A 24138-nucleotide genomic window follows, 5' to 3' on the forward strand; every position below is an offset into this window, starting at 1 on the left:
GTGACCGAATGAATATCGTAAATTTGCAGTGTTGTGTTAAGGCTAAATAAGGAAGAATTGTGATTTTCTTTTTTGTGAAAAATATTTTGAGATTTGTTTATTTATACACATGGTGAATTCAATAAATATTAAAATCAATCTGAAATTATCAAAATTGAACCGTCCAAAAATACTCGATAAGATCTAAATAATAATGACAATTTGATCTCGATTGATTTATTAGGGTCAACATAATATTTTTATTTCTGTATAATTTCGATTATGTTTCACTAATTTGAGAAATATCAACATTATTTCAAAATTTATTGTATAATTTAGATATTATTAAAAAGATTAAACATTGAATCATAATATATATCGTAGGATAAAAGCTATTACTACATTGAAGAGTAAAAATTGATTTTTACTAATATAATAAGAGTATAAATGGAAGAAAATGTCACAAGCTAAAAGCTACTTCAAATAGCTTTTCAAAAAAAAGACAAAAATTAATAAAAAAGACAAAAGCTAAAAGCTAAAAAACAGTTACTAAACAAAACTAAAGCTGAAAAGTTAAAAGTTCTTTTTATGATCTTACCAAACAGAATCTTAATATAAACAAAATCAAATTAATTATTATTTTTTGGAAAAGATTGTCACAAAATATTTAAAAAATGATATGATCAAATTACCTATCAATTAAAGTAAAATATAATAACTTCAAATTATGTATTACTACGGGTCCAATTTAATATTTGTAAGAAATTATTTATAGCAATAAATTAATATATATATATATATATATATATATATATATATATATATATATATATGGGGACGACTCAAGTGAGAACACTCGGTTATTATGAGAAATGAGAACAATGAATCACGACCATTAAATTTTGATTTTGTTGATTTTAATGGACTGGATTGGTTTCTCTTTCTATGTTGATTTAAAATAAATACTAAGGATTATGGAAAGAGAAACCAATCCAGTCCTTTAAAATTGACAAAATTAAAATTTAATGGTCGTGATTCATTGTTCTCATTTCTCATAATAACCGAGTGTTCTCACTTGAGTCGTCCCCTATATATATATATATATATATATATATATATATATATATATATATATATATATATATATATATATATATATATATATATATATATATATATATATATATATATATATATATATATATATATATATATATATATATATATAGGGGACGACTCAAGTGAGAGCACTTGGTTATTATGAGAAATGAGAACAATGAATCACGACCATTAAATTTGATTTTAATGGATTGGATTGGTTTCTCTTTCTAAGATCAGTCCATTAAATATTAAGGATCTTAGAAAGAGAAATCAATCTAGTCCATTAAAATCAAATTTAATGGTGGTGATTCATTGTTCTCATAATAACCAAGTGTTCTCACTTGAGTCGTCCCCATATATATATATATATATATATATATATATATATATATATATATATATATATATATATATATATATATATATATATATATATATATATATATATATATATATATATATATATATATATATATATATATATATATATATATATATATATATATATATATATATATATATGCATTTATAAGGTATAAAAAATTAATATTTGATAAAAGAGAATTAAAAATATGAAAAAAAGAAAAAAATACATCAATGATAATTGATTAATTTTTAATTTATGTATACAATAAAATCAATTCATTTTAAAATTTCACTATTAATAGTAAATATTAAAATTATTTAACATAGATGTATAATTATAAAGTTTTCGAAAAATCTTATTTAAAACTTCATTATGAAAAAATATTAAAATTATTTAATGAAGCTGTATTTATAAAGTTATAGAAAAATTTGAATAATATATTTTGAAAAATATGTCTGCCTCCAAATATATTGATATTAGAAAAAAAAATGTGCTTTATAAAAATGATTATGTAGCTAAAAAAAATATAATACTTGGTTAATATTTTGTTTAGTACACAAAATAGTACAATATAATATTTGGTTAATATTAATAGAAATAGGGTTAAATATACAAAATTTCTGATAATGTTAGTGAGTTTTGATTTTAACTTTTATAAAAGATTTTTTTTATCCCCCTAACTTATCTAGATTCCCTCACTAAACCCTCCCAATTGCCACCTGTTCATCCAGATTCACCATTTTTTATTTTTATATCTACGTGAAAGATGGAGGAATAACACATGGCATTTTGTTTAATTTATTTTATGCCACTTGGTCTTTCAGATTAATTCATTCTATTTATCCCTTATAAAAATTAGGATTATCACAGTAGTAACACTAACTGCGAAGGAGAAGAAGATTGTGACGGAGGAACGACGCAACTCAGGTGATCTCTACTCAGGGAACGACGGTGGCTATAACATTTTTTGTGAACGAAAACGAGTTCGACGACATTGAAATATAGGATGTCCGAGGTAAGTCATTTGTAACCTTCCTCTTCTTCGTCCTCCTTAGTTTCTATTTTTAGGTTTTTTTTTTTATCTAAAACTTTATACACATGAAATGCAACATTTGAACATTACTTTTCACCATGGGGTGAGTTTATAAGGTTAAACCAAAACGACATAATTTATAGAGGGGGGGGTTGATTCAACTATGTCTGAGTTACACATTGAGAATTGGACAATGGAGAATGTTGATAATTTAGTGAATAGGTGGGGGTATAAGAAAGGTAGTTATAGGTTTTGGAAATTTATGATGGTTATAATCAGATAAGAAAAGATGATGATGCATACGATTTTACATCATATTTTTGTGCAACGGGTACTGATGGAAATATCTTTGTGGAACATGATGTTGAAAACATAGAACTTGGAGTAAGGAAACCTAATTGTGTGAATGGGGTGATTGATGTAGAAGACTTAGCAGATGAGGTGGTCGAAGGTTTAGATGATAGTGAAGATGACAGAACTACCACTCTTTTAGATGCATTTGAGGGATTGATGTAACATTGTCAATAAAGGAAGAGAGGGTAGTTACTGGACTTTTGGGTAGGCCTAATAAGAAATGTGATGAAGATGCTTATTACAGTGATGGACTGGACTCTTCAGATCCAGATGATTCTTGTGAATAGAAAAGGCCCAAGTACGATAAGTATAGGAAAGAGCACCTCAAAGAGGACTTTAAATTTAAGTGGGGTATGGAATTTATTCTCTTGTTGATTATAAGGAGGCAATACGTGAGTGGTCAGTTCTAAATGGAAGGGAAATTACATTTGTGAAAAATTAAAACTATAGGGTAAGGGTAGAGTGCAAGGTTAAATGTGGTTTTTTAGTGGTATGTCCTAAAGTGGGCCAAAAGCACACTTTTGCTATAAAAACAATAATAGACACCCACACTTGTGCTAGAGTTTTAAACAACAGATCAGCAAACTCAAAGTGGGTGGGTAAGTCTGTGGTCAAGAGAATGCAAACATGTGTAATAATTAGAATTAAGGATATCATGTAAGACATTAGACAAAATTTTCTGTAGGTATTACTGTTGCAGGAGCTTGGAAGGCTAAATTGTTGGAAAAGAAGATAATTGAAGGTGATGGTGATAAGCAGTATGTTGTTCTATGGAGTTATGCAGCTGAATTAAGAAAGGTTAATGGTAGTAACACTGTGAAGATAAATATGGAAATACCAAGTCCATCCATCCAACATAGGTTTGGCTCATTTTATTTTTGTTTTGATGGTTGTAATAAAGGTTTTATAAATGGATGTAGTCCATTTGTTAGGGTTGATGGATCTCACTAGAAAATCAAATATGATGGATAACTACTAATTGTAGTGGAAAGGGATCCCGATGATTAATACTCCCCTTTGGCATTTGGTGTGGTTGAAACTAAAATAAAGGAAGCTGGTTGGAGATGGTTCATCCAACTTTTGATGGAAGATATTGGTGAAGAGAGAAGATATGTCTTTATCTCTAATCAACAAAAGGTATTACTTATTGGTGTTTTACTTGCTGGTGATTTACTTGTTGGTACTTTTCTTATTGACGATTTACTTTTTGTTTCAGGGACTAGTTGTTGTGTTTGAGGAAATGTTTGGCAGGATTGAACATAGACTGTGTCTCAAACACCTGTATGATAATTTCAAGAAAAGATTTGGTGGTGGAACCCTTATAATGGATTTGATGATAGGAGCTGCTAAGGCCATATACCATCAAGGATGGGGGTACAAAAGATGAATGAATTTAAGAAGGTTAATATGAATGCATGGAATTTCCTACCAAATGTTGGTGTAAGCATGTCTTTAGTTTTTATCCTAAGCGTGATGTATTGATGACTAATATTTTTGAATCTTTTAATGCTACAATTTTAGTTGCAAGAGACAAACTTATTCTTCCTATGTGTGAGTGGATTAGAAAGTATCTCATGAATAGGTTAGCAACATCTACAACCAAACTTGAAAAATGGCAACATAGAGTTATGCCAATACCTAGGAAGAAGTTGGCTAATGAATTGTTCAACAATGGTCATTGGCTTCAAACTTGGTCTATGGATGAGAAATTCCATATTACACATAGTTTCAACACCTAAGAATTTGTTGTTGACATAGCTAAAAGATCATGTAGTTGTAACTTTTGGGAGTTGGTAGGAATCCCTTGTAGGCATGTTATAGTTTCTTTAAGTTATAGGAAACAAATACCTGATGACTTTGTTGATGAGTCCTATACAAGAGAAGAGTATGCACTTTGTTATGGCTACTCCGTGTCACCTATCATTGGCCAGGATATGTGGCAAGAGGTCCAAGTGGATGAGTTACTACCGCTAACATATAAACAAGGACCGGGTAGACAAAGAAAGGTAAGGATATGAAAAAGTGGTGAGGAAAGTGCAAGGAAAAAAAAGACCCGGGGTTGCCTACAAATGCACTAAATATGATAAGTTTGGCCATAATGCATTGACATGTAAGAGCTTGACACAGGACCCTGCTGCACTTAAAAGAAAAGTATTTTGTGTTGTGTTTAATTATTGATATGCATGTTACCTGAAATAGGACTTTGGCTAATTGAGATTGTATTTTGATTGTGTAGAGAAAGGTTAAAGCTGAGAAAAAACCACAAGCTGCAGAGACTCAAACAACATTTGTCATGCCAACTATGGAGCCAAGTGACAAACCAACTGTTGCAGAGACTCAAACAACATTTGTCATGCCAACTATGGATCCAAGTGACAACATCACTGATTCATATACTCAAACAACTTCTTCCATGCCAACTATGGAGCCAACTGCTACAGAGACTCAACCAACATTTGTCATGCCAACTATGGAGTCAACTCAAAACATTCCTAATATGGTGCAAAGTTAGACTAAATCTTGTGTTGTAGGCACAAATCAGCCACAAGCCAAAGAAAAGGAAAGCAAAGAAACCAGACCCTGCATTAAGGAGGACGAGTGAAAGAGTAAAGTGATAAGTTCTAAATTATAGTTATTTTTGTGTATAGTTTTGCGGCATTTATCGTCTTTTTTTCCTCAACTTGTGCATGAATACGTACGTTTTTGTTATATTTGTACATATTACGTATTCTTTTAGTTTTGATTCATTTATGTACCGTTTGACCATTTCGCATTCATTTTATAGGTATTGATGTGTATCAAAGCCTTGAGCAATAAAGTGTCGAAGGTATGGCTTCGAATATGCAGTTTTGGAGCAATAAGGAAGATTTCTACTGTCAAGGTCGCTAAGCGAGAGTTATAGCACACTATGATCCTTTTGACCCCTTGGCAATGGCTGAAGCTTTGTGAGTTCGCTTAGCGAGATCTGCTGAATTTTGTTTTTCTATAAATAGATTCTATCAGATTTTTAGTGTATGATTTTGGGTTTTTTTGTCCCAATTACATCGCTCACATTTTTAGGTTAAATTTGAATCCTAGCACCTTTAATTTTGTTTTTTATTTATTTTTAAGCCATTTTTTTATCACGGTTGGAACTTACTACGGTGGTAAAAAATGGTGCATGTTCATGAGTTCGAACCTTATCACCTACAGTTTTATTTTTTATTTATTTTTAAGTCACTTTTTACCGGGATTCAATCCTAGCACCTACAGTTTAATTTTTATTTATTTATTTTTAAGCCAGATTTCACAACGGTTGAAATTTCAACCGTGGTGAGAAGTCACCCTGACAAAATTAGACGAACTTAGACAAACTTCATCTTCTACCTCCAAACGTCATCTTTCATTTACGAGACACTATTTCTCCACTAAACCAAGCTCAAAAACATCATTTGTTCCATAAACAAATTTCGAAAACATCATTTCTTTCATTAACAAATTTTAGAACTCCATCATTTCTTCTCCAACTTGAATGAGACAATGAAAGCATGGATTCAAGTTAGAAAGTTAGTTGTTGTGTCAAGTAAAATGTTTAATGTTGTTGTTGTTGATATTTAATGTTTAACGATTTTATTGATTTTGTTGTTGTTGAGATTTAATGTTTAACAATTTTATTTATTTATTTTATTGTTGTTCTTGTTGTTGTTCTTGTGGTTGTTGTTGTTGTTCTACTGCTGCATTTTTTTTAGTTTTATGAAAAGACATATAACAACGGTTGTCTAATACAATAGTGGTTCAATGTAGTGCGTTATTCAATTTACTACCACCGCGGGCAATAAACTATGATTATGATTATAAATAGTCTACTAACAACTACATGCTACATAGTAATTATGATAGTTTATGAAAGGGTTGTTTCTAAGAATTTTGGTCTATAAATAAATTAGAACATCAACTCCATGAGTAAAAACAGCGGCAGAATATAAAAAACCAAGCTTCATGTAAGTAATACAAATACAACAATCCTAAAAAAACAGAACGAAAGATACAAGCATACCTCCTACCGAAAACAGGGCTATAGCATCTCACAAATCAAGAATGAATGAATCGAAAGGCCAAATTAAAGGATATAGTAGTCAACCGGATAAAAAACAAAGGACTAAATATTACTAACATGTACAAGGAGTGGAAGAGAAACAACAAGTAATTATTAATGTTTGTTGGTGGTTTTGTTATACTTGGTCTTGATCCATTGGAGGCCAACAGAGGTACCCTCCTTCAACTTCTTGACACCAGTGGACGCCACTGTCTTGGTCTTTCCTAGGATGTTGTTGCTCTTCTTTTTGGATTGGTCGGAACCGTTCAAAGGGTCAGGACCACCGTCCCATTGGTCAGCCCATGATGTTCCATGAGATCCCATTCTTCAATTCAATTAGTTTGCTAAGGCTGAAAAAATATGGTAAACAATTGAGGAGTTGGAGCAGTAGGAGAATATGATATGGGAGTTTGAGGATGAAGAACTGAGATTTGGTTCAGTGCTTTTTATAGGACTAGAGGGCAAAGCAAGTTAAGCAATCCACCAAAATCTTTGTGCCATTGGTTAAGTTATGTTATGACGTGGATTTTGACACTTGATGAAGGTATCTACAGCAAGATAACTCGTTTTCTCATTTGGGAACCTTCTAGAACACGTTTATTTGACTAAGATGATTTTTTTTTTTTCTGAAAATCTTGGACTTGGACCAACAGAGATAATGAAACACACACGTTTGCACTTACGTTATAATTCAAGTCTAGAATTGGTTGGCTCATTTTTATGCTTTGGTGGCTTTATACTTATTCTTCGAAGACTCTTCGTCCCATCTGGATGGTTTCCATTATAGATAATAAAAAAGAGAAACGGAAAAGTCAACAACAGGACCATGAATAATTCTACCAAAAGCAATTTCAGGTCCAAATTTCTTGTAGCCAATAGTGCGATTCCCCAACTGTTTTGTTCACACCAGGACCATCCTTATTCAGTTATTCTTTCATCAATAAGAAAAAAGTTGTCTCCAAAACATTTATTATACATATTTTGCACCAACCGGGAAACCATTATTTCCTTTTCCACCTTAACAACATGGTTTTGGTTTCATATACATTTAACAGAACAGTTAATTAAAATTTCACTGACTAATGTTCAGTCCACCTCTCCGGTGTCTCTGGATTGGTAAGGTTGAGGTATTTGTTGAAGAGCCACCGAGAAGTGTTGAAAGCATCTCCTCTACTTACAACTGGAAATATATTTCTACGGCTTTGCCAATCATTGGTAAGTTTTATCCACTCTCTTCTCCATTCCTTTAGCTTGAAATGCTCGTGTTTTTCTAAGCTTTCTCTTAAATATTTAAAATAAATAGCAGCTCTGGGACCATAATAATCATGCAGAAGCCCACTCCAATACTTGTTTCCTGTGAAAAATAGCAAAAACAGCATGAAATCAATTAGTACGTCCACACATCATCCCGCTATTCTATTCTATTCTTTTCTTTTTCTCAGTTAACTGTTGTTAAATACCATAGTCACGAAGCAGACTGGCTTCCTCATCTGTGTTGTCAAACCACATGGTGATTTGTGTTCTAGCATTCCACTCAAACTGAAAATGTTTACAACTGTAATTCAATACAAGTATATATAAGATAAGATGGAATTTTTTCAATTATATGCCAATAGAAGTAAATCAAACCTGTCTCTTCTGTTCTTCATTTTGAGCTAGCTGTATTGCACTATCTAACCAGGGGCCTAGAAGAAACCCATCATGGCAAGCCAATAATGCGTCCAAATCTTCCACCAGGTCTAAAAATCTTTGGCTGAGTAGGGTCACTCCATGGATATCTTGTGATTGGTATGCCTCAATGACCTTATAGAACAGCTGATTTGCATATTTCGCTAAAACTTGTCTGGTGAGATCAACTAGGTCATACCTGTGTAAAGAATAGGTAGCATGAATCTATATAGAACCTTAGCGTACAATAAGACAACACCGAGCTACTTAAAGAGGAGTGAGAATTCTTATTTAACCGGCTTCTCTCACCTATAAGTACTACTTTTTGAAAGTTCGTCTCCACTAGATATAAAAAGCTCCAATGCATAAATTACTTCAGATGTTGAATACCATAAGTGAGGTTGATCAAATGAAGCAGTTACTTCCTTGATAATTGTTCTAGAGTTTGTCTTAGCTTGGGAACTAGAGTGTTCATGCTGTACTGAAAGTAAGGAAGGGTCGACGTCTGGGAATGCTACAATAACATCTCTGTTTTTGTCCTGTTCCAATACACCAAAAATATCTGGTAAAAATGAAACATGATCTTCTAATTTATGCATGTGCAGTTGAAATGGAACATAGGATATGCAAATTAGCTGTTCTATAAGGTCATTGAGGAGAACAAAAGAAATAAGCTGATGTGGTGTGATTAGTCCTTTTACATTGTTTAGCAAGTAGAAACGAAATACACATAATTTAGTATGCTTAACATATATAAATACAACACATCATAAAAGGAAAAATGGAAGTGTATTAACAAAAGCAAGACAGTAAATGAACAATGGTAGAAGTTGAACATATAATTACTTAAAATAAATGTTCTTATATTGTAGGAACGGAAGAAGTTACTAGCACCAGGTTATAAAGTAACATCCAACTACTTACATAGGCTCCATCCGTGCAATTGTAAATAGTATGATACAAGACATTCCATCCCTCTTGTACCGAAGGAACTTGTCTACCATATCGTCTAGTTGAATACAAATCAACCCACGCCTGAAATAACAACCACCATTATGCATTTCAGTCTGAAAACAATACAAATTTAGTGAAAATAGAAATTAAATAAAACAAAGTATGGACTACCGGAAGTATGTTGGAATTATATCCGATGTCTAAAATTACAGATTAGAGGTGAATAACTAAATTCATATGGTAGAAAGTATCCCCTAAACTCTGTGGCAAAGAATAGGATAGGAGTACATCTCTATATTCAAATTACTGTGCATCTACATTGTGAGGGGTTCCATAGGTCAAGACGGCTCACATGAGATCCCACTCGCACGAGAACATGGTAAAATCATGAGTGAAATAGTGCAACCAATTGATACTAAGATTCTATCATTGTTACCTTAACATCAATTTTCTTGTGCTGAAATGCCATTTCAGACATGAGATCATAAACAATGGGATTTTGTCCGATACCTTCCATCGACATTCCAACTCCAACCTTTATAAAATCAAGCAGGTATAAGAAGTGTTTGTCAGAAAAATAATTCATCACAAAAATAGTTATAGAAAAGCTTTTACCAAAATTGTGTAAATAATAATATGTTTTTAGCATTTATAGTAGCTTTAATAAGTTTGGTTTAGGTTTTAATACGCTTGACAATCATAATATTAATAGATAATAGAGGATAAGGATTTCATATCTATTTTTGTCAACATATAATCTCTTTTTGGTTTTCATTAATAACTGTGATTTAACTGTGACACTAAATACAGAATCGAGTCGCCAACAAAAAAGAATAACTTGCCATTGTTGAGTTAACACTTGTTCGTGCTTCAATTGGACCAGATGCTACAGCATCTAGTATCCCATACATCTCAATGTTTCCTGCAAAATTGTGCAACATACACCTGCCAAACACAATACACCCAGTAAATTTAAAGAACACTAGAAATACATTAAAAAAAAGGAATAAGGATGCATACAACTGAGACTTTTGGATAACCTATAAATATAACAAACTTCAAAGCTCTAAATCTTAGTGTATGTTAAACTATAGGAGGCACTGGAAAATATATTCACATATATTGTTTTGGAGGAAACAAATTTATTTGACAATTATTGCTTTGGAGAAAATTACACTCTCCTCTTCTTTGTAAAACGCTTGAACCATGCCACCTCTCGTGTTAAAATTTTCCATTTTCATCCTTGATAAGTAAAATACACATTACACTTTATCCCACTCTTATTTAATCAAGTTTCTTCTGCATCTTTCTTTTATCTATTTTTAATCATCAATGTTCAATAACATATAGTTTTCAAATCTTATTATCAACAGAGTTCAAAAACCAATAAAAAAGGTATTTAAAGCTTCACTCTATCTTCTCATTAGGTTTAATTACATTAAAATGAAATAAAGTGTAATATTAATATATGCTTACTTGCCAAGGAATGAAGGTGTAGATTTTAACATAAGAGAAGAGGAAAGTGTAATCCAAACTTCTCTCATGAAAGGGAATATAATTTATCCTATTTTTAATGAAAAATATATGAAGGAAAATGACTTTCCAGATGTATGGAACACCATAAAACTGCTCCGAGGTAGTCCATATGGGTTTAACTTCAGCAAACAGGTCAAGAACCACCAGATTTCCCACAGGAACAGAATGCAAAAGGGCCTGAAAGCAACCACACAAAAGAAAATCATATATGAATGGTAATTAAGTTAGAATAAATAACCAGGGTGAACTCCAAATTCTAGAAAGCATTTATATTGAATAGAGAATCCATTTCTTCAAATGTGTATACTGTATATACATTATTCCACCCATTTATCTTACAAAAGCACTGAAAGAAGGGAATTAGAAAAAGAAAACTGTTGTAAAGACTGCTACTTAGAGTCTATTCATGATAGATATTCCTAGAAACAATCAAATGATCAAATGTTAATGGTAAAAGCAATAAAAATAAATATAAAATATTGTACGCAAAACAGCTAAGAGGGTTTACATAGCCAAATCTCACACAAGATTTGCTGTCAAAACCAGCAATGAAGTTGGAACTTGGAAGGTAAACAAGTATAAATAAAAACCTTCATTTGAGGAGGTCTCCAGAACGGATCATATGAAAATAGCCATCCCTGCATAAATAAAAATAGAACAATTAGAGTTTAGAGGATGCATAAATCTACTTGGATAAAAATGTTAGCATTGTTATACACAAAAGTTAGAACTTAGATGCATCAAATCAAGATTATATTGAAAAAGATAAATTGCTAATTTATGTCACCTGCATCAACCAAACAGCATCATTATCCCCACTTTGCATTCCCTTAAAGATTGTTGCACCTAATGAAGAAATGTACTCTGGATCATCAACGGGTGGGGTGTTTTCATCAAAGGTATCGCTGTGATTGATCCATCATACTATACGTTAGTGAATAAAGGACAAGTTCTTCATGAAAAATGTGATTGTGCATATACATATAAACCATAAGTCAAATGATCCAGAGATATATCAAAAACATCTATTTTCTCATGATAAAAATAAAATTTTACACATATTTTAATGCATTGGTCATGTTTGTCTTTAATAAAACCAATAGATAACTATTGGTTTTATTAAAGTTAGGTAAAAAAAAACGTTACTTAATATTGAAAACATAATAATAGCTTCAGAAAAGTTAAGAATGAATCAATGAGAGTTTTACTTGCAAAAGGTATGTGTCTAATGGATGAACAGAAAGAACGTGAAAATCCTTTACAGGGAGATGGGACAGCCACATCAAAAATATTATCTGAGGAGCTTACATAGAACTAAAGAATATTAAAGTATGCTTGGAAGGAGCTCCACGAGTATGCAATATATTGCATAAAAGAAAAAATGTTCAAAAAGTATTCCATAAACCAAATTACAGTGATTTTCACAAAGATTGGAGTAATGAAAATTTAAGATCTATAGTTAATTGATGAACAAATAAAAACTTACCAGTTGTATATGTGGCTGGATCTTCCATACTCTGGATGAAAAGGCAAATCAAATATCAAAAAATATTAACAGATATCAGGATAGTTATATTTCAGAATGTTTGTGTATCATTTTACCATGTTACGCAGTATAGCCAATTAACTTAGAATGAAGTATGTATATCACCTTGCAGTTGTTGTTCAACAAATGCTTTACCGATCTCAACAAACAAGGGATCAGTTGCATCGAGAAGATAAGTGCAGGTCCATTTGGGGTCACTCTTAACAGAAAACCTATGAAAAAATGGTCGATAAAGTTTGTGGGTGGTGGATATGGATGTAAAAGCAACAGGAAAATGAATACAATTACAGGCAATGAGGTCATTATTAATGGCTTTCTCACACGTTATTATAAGAGTTCTGAGTTTATTGCTCTATACTAAGTTCCACACATTATGTGACTGCGTGGCCCCTATATATAGATTGGCTCTCTGCTTTCTTTCAGTTTTGCCTACATAGGTTGGTGAAGTTCAATTCTAGATGAGTGCTTCTCTATCCCTTAACTAGGTTTATCTATACAAACACATTGTGTCAATAATATGCAGAAAAGCAAAATTGGTGGGCGGTGGGATTTAGCACTTTCATGACTGATGTCAGTTAAATATGTACAAGTACAAACCTCTCCGTTTTAGCTATACAGACAAGATGTCTTCAATATTCAGAAAAGTAAAATCAGTGACTGCTAAACATGCCTACTTTTTTAAGTGGTGAAGACTGTACAGGTGCTAGGATTTCAATGAGTAAGACAGCGCTTTTACTTTTTTGTAGGGAGAAGAGTGTACATGTGCTAAACATGCAACTTACCTCTCCAAGCCACTTCAATAAATGATTTTCATATTTCTTCGCTAGGATGTCATCTCTAAATAGCTTACGACTTATATGAAAATTGTTTAAGCAAGTTTCCTATTTGATTTTAAAATTGGTTTATACATAATGCTTATCTAATAAACAGTTATTCAATTAACACTTAATTAAACGCTCCCTTGAACCAGTGTGGTTGTTCGGTAAGACTAATTACACCAAGTCAAGGGTGCAACATTGTACTTACCAATTTCCCAAGCGTGTTATTTTTGCTGATGGAAATATATATTTCAGAGCAGCAGGGACATTTCCAGAAAAAGCTGGCAGGACTGAAAAGCAATTATTCAGTATTAAAATAACTTCCAGAAAACAAGTCGAAGGTGAATTGAAACCATAATTTATCACTGTCTAATAGAAGAGTCCATGATAGTAATAACGACTAATGAGTACCAGGAGTCATTCCGAGCTCATACATTCTGGCAAGAATTTTCTTCTGTAAAATTAATTGCTGATCAAACCAGCTCTGTGGAAGCGGTCCACCCCACCTGGAATCGATATATCATTAAAATATGATTGCTCATTCTTTCAAACTATGGCCGCTGGATCCAGATACAATGACAATGAAACTCTAGCCACATAAAGTGTTTACTAAAAGAATCAGACTTATCCATAAATTGTTCTAGTTTCCATAAATTGTTGTACTTTCCGCAAATAATTTCAATATACAAATTCTATGTCAGCCTTGAGCTAAAAACATGCTATTAATATCAAACAAGAGCCCATGAATTCTACCACTCACCCATGTAAGTTTCCCATACGTGACCAGGCGAGAAATGCTGGGCCTCCAAAGAAATCATCCAAATTTGAAATGCTCATGTTAAATTTGTCCTGTAGATTGATTATGAGGTCGGTTATCTAAGAAATACTGTGGAGCAGCATTTTGTTAGATAGATTCCAGGATTACTGGCCTACTGATAGGATGATGCCAAGGATACCATTTTTATTTCCTTATCATCATTTAAAGGTCAATAAAACCAAAACATCCAAGCAAAAAATGCTAAGAATTACACAACAAAAGAGTGTACAAGAGAACTAAGGTACCACTCTAACTACATCTAGACATTTATATATCTTTCAAGACTGCCAGATAATTTTTCCTTCGGGAATAAAAACTATATTCAAATCCATGTACACAGAGCCCAACTTAGGTATGTTGTTATAGTTATGTCGCAATAACAGTATCATAAAACACTAAACCTATCATAAAATTGGACGACATCTGAAAAGAGTACCTCTAAATATCTTTAAAAAGTTACTTATATTGATGGAAAGAACTGGCCCTATGAAGTTGTTTTTGGAAAACTATTTTAGAAATGTAAAACCATAAACAGCTCCCACAATTTATGATGTGGGACACTTCTAAACATCTGAAGTGAAAAACTTTAAATTACGAAATTAATTGTTTCTAAGCGAATGGAACTGATGAGACTGAAATATAACAAAAAATGCAGCTCCCCTCAATTTTGTTCACATAACAAATGTCATGTGAGTTATAATCTATTTTTGATGCTACTGCTTTACAGTAATTAGAAACAAAACTAATAGTTTCATGGTGAGGTAAAGCTTATATTAAGAATTTTCTAAGGTAATGCCCAAATTTAGTTTACTAGTGTGCAATGTGTGGGTTCAAAAACCATCTTCAGAAAGTTTTCATGAGTGACAAATAAGTTACAATGCCAAGCCCATACCAAGAATTATGTAAAGACAAATTGGTATGCAAATAACTGACCTTGAACACTTTCTGCCAGATAGCCTCCTGTCCCGTAAATGCAAGTGGCAAGTTGACACCTTGCAGAGCCATCCAGTCGATTTCCTTTTCCCATCTTTTCCAGTCCCACCAAGCAAAAGAATCTTCCCAAACAAAATAACAAGATCACATGAAATTGAAATGAAATCTTTAGATGCCAATTCCATACACAGCGGCAAAGACATATGATGTGAAAACAAGAAAGTAGCTTACAGCTAGAAGTAACAGCATTCTGGTAATAGCTCCATGGAACAGGCCTCCGAACCGAGATTCCGGCATCGTGAACACGTGGCAGAAACCCCACATTGGGTACTGCAAATAGTTGAGAGCCACCAGTTTTGTCCCAAGATATATGTGAACCACACCAATTCTTCAAGTACCAATGCAAACCAGCAACAATGTCCACTCCTGTAGTTCCTTCAATTCTGTTAAGAATTAAACGAAAATCATCATCCGATTTGTTTACCTTATAGCCTGCTGCTCTCTCTAGTCTAACAACCGCAACTTCGTTTATGAATGAAAAATTCAACACATATTTAAATTAATAATTTAATAAGATAATTGCTAAGAGTCCTGCATTTGATTATATAAATACCGAATTTGAGGACTCCCTGGAGTTGCAGAAGAAGGATGGTTATTGATAGTGAAACAATATTCACCTCCGCATTGCTTCTGTTAATAAGTAGAATTAGGTCAAGGAAAACAGGTGGAGAAACTGAAAGAAAGAGGAAATTGAAATACCTTGGAGAGGATGCGGAAGTGGAAGGAAGAGGAATGGGAAGGCAGCAATCGGGTGAGGAGGGAGCGGGCGGCAGCTTCCTGGATGGACGGAGGAGCTCTTTCTCGGTCTTGGATTTGAAGAATGCGGGAAATGGAATCAATGCCGAGGGTGGAAGATAGGGTCGGTTTGGAGGAAGAGATGAGGAGTGAGAAGATGAAGATGAGAGAAATGGCGAGAAGTTGTGACTTCATGATAGATTGTGAGATTGGGGAGTTGGTAGAAGGAGTGGGAGTAGAAAGGATTCATTTCGGTCTGATCGCAAGAAGACGACATATAAGGTAAGGCCGGCCAGTCGAAGCTTGATAGCGGAAGCTCACCTTTTGCCGCCAGATTCGTGTTCGTTTGTGACTTTTTTATTTATGTCATGCAGTTTTAAATGTTATTCTCAATATACTATACATAAAAAAAATTAAAAATTAAAAAAGTTTAATTAATTTTGAAGTTTTTAATTTAATTTAAGATTTTATTTTGGTCCTTTATTTAATAAAGGTATATTTTAGTCTTTAAAAACTATTTTGTTTATCAATTATGTCTTTTAATTAACTTTTAACTTTAAATATAGGGAAATGCTAACTAATGTTCTTGAAGGTCTCTTTAATTGATTAAAGTGGTAAAAAAAATTTTAAAATGCCGTATTTAATACATTAGAAATTGAAATATTAACTTTTATATAGAATATTTTATTTATTTAATATGCTTAAAGAGTATCGTGAGGACACTTGTTAACAAGACTCTTAAATATATTATTTAAATATATTATATATGGTAATATTATTGAGTATTTATCATAAATTTTATTACTTTTTAATATTAATAAATTGATCATTTTTAACAAATTTTATATTTTTAGATATTGGTCTATTAATTCTAATAGTACACCATCAACTCATAATATTTTTTATTCATCTTCTTCTCCTTTCCTCTTCATATCCATCACCATGTTCATTCATCTTCAACAAATTGCAGAAAATTTTCGGAAAAACTAAAAATTATTTTTGATTAATTTTGTTAAAATAATGACAACCAAGTAAACACCATACCCATAATTAAAATTAAAAAAAAAAAATCCATGTTAACATCATTGATCCGTAAATCTTTAATGTTCAAACATCACACATAATATATATTTTATGTAATAGCAAGTGACCATATATATTTTAAATTTCATCACCAAACCCACATACCCAAGTTCAAGATTCATCACCAAATTCACAAACCCAGACCCAGATTCAAGTTTTATCATCAAACTATTAGCTGCAAATTCGATGCTCACTAAGGAAAGGATGTCAAAAGAAACAAAGGAAATATTTTGTGAAAAGAGACTTATTTCAATGGAGTATTTGGATGTTTTTCGACGGGACATTGGCGAAGAGCTAGCTATGCGGGTAAGCTTATATTACATTAGGACTTAGAAAGATTTTGAATCAATCGAACTTGGATGGAGTTAGACGCGGAGAGATTCGAAATTGGCCAATAACGGTATTTTGCCCTTATTCGTTCTTTAAAAAGGACGCGTGGAGACTTGTAAGAGACGAAGCGCGTGCAGGCGAAGACGTGTCATCTTCTGAACAGATGACCGTTATAGTCGAATTAGTATAAACATGGGTCTTAGTATTTAGATTTCCGTGTGTTCAACATTGTACTGTACTCGAATTACTCAAAGTGAGTCTCTGGAAAATGTACATTTGAAACACCGTTTTCATTTCTAAAGCAATTTATTCGCATTCAAAGTCCTTTATATTTTCTTTACATTTTCAGTTGAACTCTTTTACGTTTCAGTCGAATTTATCTTCCTTTATCTTTTTTATCTTTACAAATGAGCCTTTACGTTTACTCACATTGTCTTTAAGATTACCACAACGTCTAGTATTTAGAAAATTCAGAACAACACACAAAAAATTATACACATATGTCTTAGAATCAATCTAATCGATCTTACAAGCAACCGAAGTATCGATTTCGGAAGACTAATGGTTATTTACCTAAATCAAGGATAAAAACAAATCCACAAATCCAAATTCAAGTTTAAAGCTTGACATACTATATAAGAACTTCAACTTACTTCTAGAAACAAAGGTCTTAGCATTAAAATGAAAATTCCAAAAGTCAATTTGAATGTAGCACCAATTCACTAATAAATGAGCAAAAATCAATAGTGTTTATGTTTCTAACTTGCAGAGATGTTTTAGTTTCATTTTCAAAATAGATTTGATTGATTGAAACCAATTTTACTTGAAGTTGAAATTGATGTCGTGGGTAGATGAAAATGGAATTTTTTGCGTGGGTTTCTTGTTGATTTTTTTACTGTACTGCCACTAAAACGAAAAAGATATACCATAATGCCCCAAAGTGAAAAAAAATTACCAAGATGCCACTTTTCTTGTTTGGGTCCGGCCACCCCTTGGACGGACAGGTGAAGAAATTTTTTGCATAGTTTGGGTCCGGCCAGGGGTGGGCCGGACCGTAACTGGGCCTTTTTTTTTTATTTTTTTTTTGTTTTTTTTTGTTTAAATGATTATTAAAGTGTATAATTGATATTTTATTTTAATTAAAGATTAAAAAACAATAAAATTAAATAAAAAACATTAAAATTAAAATTAAATACATTAAAATTAAAATTAAATACATTAAAATTAAAATTAAAATTAAAATTAAATACATTAAATAAAAAATTTGATATAAGTGAAGAGATTAATTATAAAAAATTGTTTTTTTATTATAATATAATTAAATATATTTATATTCAATTAAATATAATAAAAAATATTATAATATAATTAAAATTAATTATTTGCCAATTGATTTATTATTATAAATAATAATTAAAATATAATAAAATGTAATAAAGAACATTATAATATATTTAAAAAAAACATACAATTGCCAATATTTATTTTATTCACCATATAAACTACAAGGAAAAAAAAGCCTATTTTTTTTTTGGCTTTGGTTGGACCATATGACCCCCAGATAAATATTTTTTGGGTATCGGTACTCTTTTACTCTTGCGTAACGGTTGCTCGTTGTCTGGTGGAGGTTGTCTTTGTGGAGAATCGTCACTTGAAAGATCATCGTTTTGATGCGACGGACCACCATCCATAAAACTAGCCAGTTGTTCTGTAGTTAATGGTGGTAAATTAAGTAATTCCTTATCGGTCATTTCAAGGATTGGTTTATCGGACGCCACAACGGGTTGTGCCATTTGTGCTTGAAATGGTGGATAGTAGACATTCGTCGTGTCAAAGGTATATTGTTGTTGGGAGAGTGAAGGGGCGGAGGAAAGCGGTTGAGATTGGGAGTATGATTGGTCGAAGTCGGGTTGAGGGATTGGGGTGTTATGTAGCGGTGGTCGAAGTGTTGATTGTTGATATTGTTCTTGGTGATAGTAGTAGTTTGTTTGCGGGGTTGAGGTGTAAGGGGTTGGAATTTGAGATGGGGTGGCAAAAAATGTGTGTTGTTGTGTGGTTTGAGTGTGTTGGTATGTTTGTGGAAAGGAAGAAGTTTGTTGTTGGAATTGTGTTTGTTGGAATTGTGTTGTTGGTTGGAAATGTGGTGTTGTTTGGAATTGTGGTGTTTGTTGGAATTGTGGTATTGGTTGGAATGATTGTGGGATTTGTTGATGAAAGGTTGTTTGTGGGGTTGATGTAGAGGAAGGATAATAACGAGGGTCTGCCAAATACGTTTCTTTCGACAAATATAACAATGGAATATTTCTTAACCATTGCATATAATTATCGGTGTGTCGTAAAGTAGTACTCAACTCACCTGTCATTATTAAGTTTTTTCTACCTTTCCACTCATTGTTCTCGTGAATGTTCACATGTCGATAATTACAATCCTTTACATCATTCTTCGTCACCAAGTGATGATCTCCAAGACACCTCGGGGGTTGAGGGATGTTTTGCGTAAAACCAAATTGAAGCCTAACCCTGTCGGCGTGATGCATTTCCACAATATGAAAACAGATAATATATGTAGTTGCACTCCACGCTCGAGCTTCTCGTTGAGTGCGATGAGGATATTCTTCGTAAGGCCTCCACAAAAACTGTAAGACATAAATAAATATAAGAGTCGTATTCAAGTAAATGAAAGATTTAGTATATGGCTTGGAAAATAACTTACATCTCCTTGGACCATGTGATCCAAAATGAAACGATATCCATCAAGAAAAGTATTTGGAGATGAGTAATACTCCATACCTCGTTGTGCAAATCTTGCATATTTAAAAAGTTCAATTAGGACTATGCGTTAATTTATTGGAAAAATAAATATATAGAGTAAAGAATTTACCTAGTGGCGTATGGATAGGATGGAGCAATTTCACTCCTTGGAGCAAGTTGTGGAATACGATAGTATGTCCACACAGCGAGAATGAGTGAGCATCCTCCAACACTCATGCATCCTACACGACATGCTTTGCACATCTCCCTGTAAAGGTAAGCCAAACACGCGGACCCCCAACTATATTTGCCACATTCATCAAAATCTTTGACAAATTTGAACCAAGAAGAATGCAATACACTATGAGATTTATCAGGAAATAAAACAGCAATCATACTTAAGATATATAATTTTGCATGCAATTATATTATAATATTTTTTATTATTATTAATTATATTAAAATAAAAAAACAATTTTTTATACTTAATTTCTACACTTATATCAATTTAAAAAAAAAATTAAAAAAAAATCAAAAAAAAAAGGGTGTAGTTGGCGTCCGGCCCACCCCTGGCCGGACCCAAACTACGAGGAATTTTGCTTCAGCCGTCCGTCCCACCCCTGGCCGGACCACAAGGGAAAGTGTGGCACATTGGTAATTTTATTTCACTTAGTGGCATTATGGTATATTTATTCCATTTTTGTGGCATAGAGGTAAAAAAATCTTTCTTGTTATTTGATTGTTGGATATTTAAGGATAAATGATGTTAGCATATCAAGTATTTTTTTTTATTTGGTTGTGTATATATTTGCTTGATTGTTATTATTTTAACAAAAATATTTAAAATTGAAAAATTATTTATTTTTAAATTTTTAATTTTGCTAAAAATTTATTGGAATTTTGATGAAGATGAATGAAGATGGTGATGAAGAAGAGTGGGGAAGAAGATGAAGATATATAAAGAGAATTAAGTGTTTATGGTGTACTATTTGAATCAAAAGACCATCAAAATCTAAATGGGTGAAATTTGTTAAAATGATCAAATGATTAATATTAAAAGAAATCAATAAAATATATGGTTAACATTCAACAATATTGTTTCATCCAATATATTTAAAGTTAAAAGATAACAGACATAATCAAGTTGACTATCAAAATAGTTTTTAAAGAATTAGAAAGTAATATTTATTAAACAATGGACCAAAATAAAACCTAAAATTAAATTAAGAAGATACACTAAACCGGAGAAAAATTCCTTAAACTCTTACAATATTATAAATAAATTTTAATTTTTTATATTTATTAAATAATTAATGTCAGATATATGAATTTAAACAAAAATAAAATTCGCTTGTAATATAAAATATAGAGAGTAGTAATTAAATCATCCAATGGGAGGAAGAGAGTTGAATTCAAATTCGTCCCACAAATGAAATTCTCATTGTTAATATATTTTTTCATTTCTAATTAAAAGTATAATTTTAAAACAAAAATTGATAGGTCATATGTGTTAATGAGTTCTTCCGTCAATCTAAATAAAAATTGATAGGTGATTAAAAAATAAAAATTGAATATTAAAAAATGTATTTAGACGTCATTTTATGAAAACCACTTGATGTATTTAGTATTTGATATATATGGATAGGCACACCTAGTAACTAGGGTGGCAAAACGGGCCGTAGCCCGCCAGACTGGCCCGCGCACCCGCCAAAAAATAATGGGTTGGGTTGAGATTTTAGGGCCGCCGCTAGCCACCGCCCGCCCCGCCAAAATCCGCCGTCCGCCATAGCCTGCCCCGCCAATGTCCGCCAAAGCCCGCCACTTCTTCAAAAATCCCTCTTTTTTAGTTAATTTTAATAATTTCAATTTTTGATGGTTTATTTTATATATTTATTTGTAAATATATGTAATATTTTTTTAAGTAAAATTTGTTATAAAGTTGCTTTTATAAAAATTGTTTTAAAAAATATGTGAAAAATTTAATTAAAAGGTAAAAAAAACTTATAAATCTATTAAAAAATAAAAAAATATAAATAAAAATAGGCGGGGCGGGCATGATTTTTATGCCTATTTCACTTGGCGGGCATGCCTGTCCCGCTCGTTTTTTGGCGGGCATAAAAAGGGGGCGGACGGCCCGTTTTGCCATGCTTACTAGTAACCATGCATCAATACAACTATGTAAATATTAGAAAAACAATTGAAAAATTAGAAAAATATGAAAAATACAACTAAAAATTAAATAAAATCAAATTAAGTGTCTACAAATTTTTCTGGATTTTTTTTGAAAATATAAAAACGAAAAAATAAATCAAATAAAATAGAAAAACAAGAAATTTAGGGTTTTTAGGTTGGTGGCCCGTATTTTGTCACATTGATTCCTGATTTTTCTAAAGAAATGACACGGTAAAATTTTGATTCAAAGTCAATTTTTCAGAAAATTGAGTCTTTTACGTTAGTTCGCGTAAAGTAGAACTCTGTCAAAATGGGCTACCCGACTCTAAACGGGACAATCCTGGTGGATCCTGGACTTTTTACGGATGGGCCAAAAAGGCCTGTGTAGTATGGGCTCGAGAATTACTACTGAATTCAGCCCTAGATAGACTTCAGGCTATCCCTCCCTAAACGGGCTTTTTTATTTAAAAAAATTAAAATAAAACTCTATAATATTTATTACAAATAAAATTAAAAATTATATTATTTTAAATAGGGTTAAATATACAAAATCCCCGGTAAAAGATTTGTTTTAAAAACCTTCCTCGCAATTTCTAGAATTTCTCGCTATAGTCCCTGAGGAACCCAGACTTGGCAGTCCAACTGAATTTTATTTTTATTTTTTTATTTAATTTTTAGAAGCCACGTAGGATTTCTTAATTATTTTATTTAATTTTTTACTTTTTTACCTAATATTATATATTTCTTAATTATTTTATTTTATTTCTTAATTATTGTATTTAATTTTTATCTAATATTATGTATTATGTATTTCTACGTTTATATTTTTTTTTACATTTTCTTAAATTATTTTATTAATATTTTTAATGAAAATTTATTTATAAATTAATTATTAAAATATAATTTTGGCCTTTAAGACCCATTAAATTTTCAAACTCAATGACACTTCTAAATTAAGAGTCTGTTAGGTAAGGCCATAAAAAGAGCTTTTAGTTTTTCAGCTCATATAAATAAAAAAGCTCTGTTTGGTGATTGTTTTTACCTTTTAGCTTTTTTTACTAGTTTTTTTTTTTTAAAAAAAAAAAGGTATTTGAAGTAGCTTTTGAGCTTGTAGCTTTTAGCTTGTGACATTTTCTTCCATTTATACCCTTATTATTTTAACAAAAATCAATTTTTACTGTTCAATGTAGTGTTAGCTTTTACCCTACGATACATATTATGATTCAATGTTTAATGTTTTTAATAACATCTAAATTATACAATAAATTTCGAAATAGTGTTGATATTTTTATAAAAAATTTGTTGTATTTTTATAGTATCCTATTAAATAATAAATTTATTTTTATCATTAATTTTGATTAATTTAACTGAACTCAAATTTATATATTTTGTTAAATTTATTTATATAATTTATATACAAATTTAAAATATTTTGATGTTTCTTAAATTTTTTACATATATTAAAATTGTTTTGTAAGTTTGTATTAATATATTTATTTTTATCAAATAAAAATTAATTTTATTATATAATATGATAAGATAAATAAATCACAATTTTTTAATAAGATTGTTCTTTTGTGTCATTTTGTATTTATCAGCTAGTGTAAAGTCAAATTACCAAACAGAGCCTAAGCCCATTTTTCTCGGCCTACGTTAATATACACTAATATTCTTTGCTTAAAAAACAATGTGGGACTTATTAATACACTATTTGTCATGCTTTTCATCAGCCATGCTTTACAATAACAAGTATTAGCTGCAGTGTTGCGTTTGCAATTTAAGCATCATCGTTATTTCTTCTCTGAGTTCAATAGCTCCATGAATCT

General features: G+C 31.5%; 1 protein-coding gene and 1 long non-coding RNA gene across 2 annotated transcripts; one reads left to right on the plus strand and one right to left on the minus strand.

Annotated features, from left to right (window-relative positions):
- Positions 1–7758: 7758 nt before the first annotated feature.
- On the minus strand, positions 7759–16333 carry LOC131661744 (alpha-N-acetylglucosaminidase-like). The gene is made up of 19 exons (XM_058931357.1): positions 15941–16333; positions 15795–15871; positions 15413–15624; positions 15182–15303; positions 14192–14280; positions 13843–13937; positions 13640–13721; positions 12719–12825; positions 12554–12584; positions 11855–11972; positions 11658–11705; positions 11134–11244; positions 10374–10475; positions 9968–10066; positions 9502–9612; positions 8887–9116; positions 8539–8776; positions 8370–8448; positions 7759–8263 (listed from the first exon to the last, which is right to left on the minus strand). The coding sequence occupies exons 1-19, from the start codon at positions 16169–16171 to the stop codon at positions 7989–7991; spliced, it is 2457 nt and encodes an 818-aa protein (XP_058787340.1). The 5' UTR covers positions 16172–16333; the 3' UTR covers positions 7759–7988.
- LOC131661745 (uncharacterized) lies at positions 7985–8514 on the plus strand. The gene is made up of 2 exons (XR_009301225.1): positions 7985–8124; positions 8216–8514. It is a non-coding gene; the product is annotated as an uncharacterized LOC131661745 (long non-coding RNA).
- Positions 16334–24138: the final 7805 nt, after the last annotated feature.

The sequence above is a fragment of the Vicia villosa genome, linkage group LG3 (assembly GCF_029867415.1).
Source record: "Vicia villosa cultivar HV-30 ecotype Madison, WI linkage group LG3, Vvil1.0, whole genome shotgun sequence".
Taxonomy (NCBI): domain Eukaryota; kingdom Viridiplantae; phylum Streptophyta; class Magnoliopsida; order Fabales; family Fabaceae; genus Vicia; species Vicia villosa.

Coding starts and splice junctions, on each gene's coding strand:
- LOC131661744 (XM_058931357.1), bottom strand. CDS start 16,171: ATGAAGTCACAACTTCTCGCCATTTCTCTCATCTTCATCTTCTCACTC. Junction 12,826..13,639: donor ATAACACGCTTGGGAAATTG/GTAAGTACAATG, acceptor ATTTTTTCATAG/GTTTTCTGTTAAGAGTGACC. Junction 8,777..8,886: donor TCAAAAAGTAGTACTTATAG/GTGAGAGAAGCC, acceptor TTCTTTACACAG/GTATGACCTAGTTGATCTCA.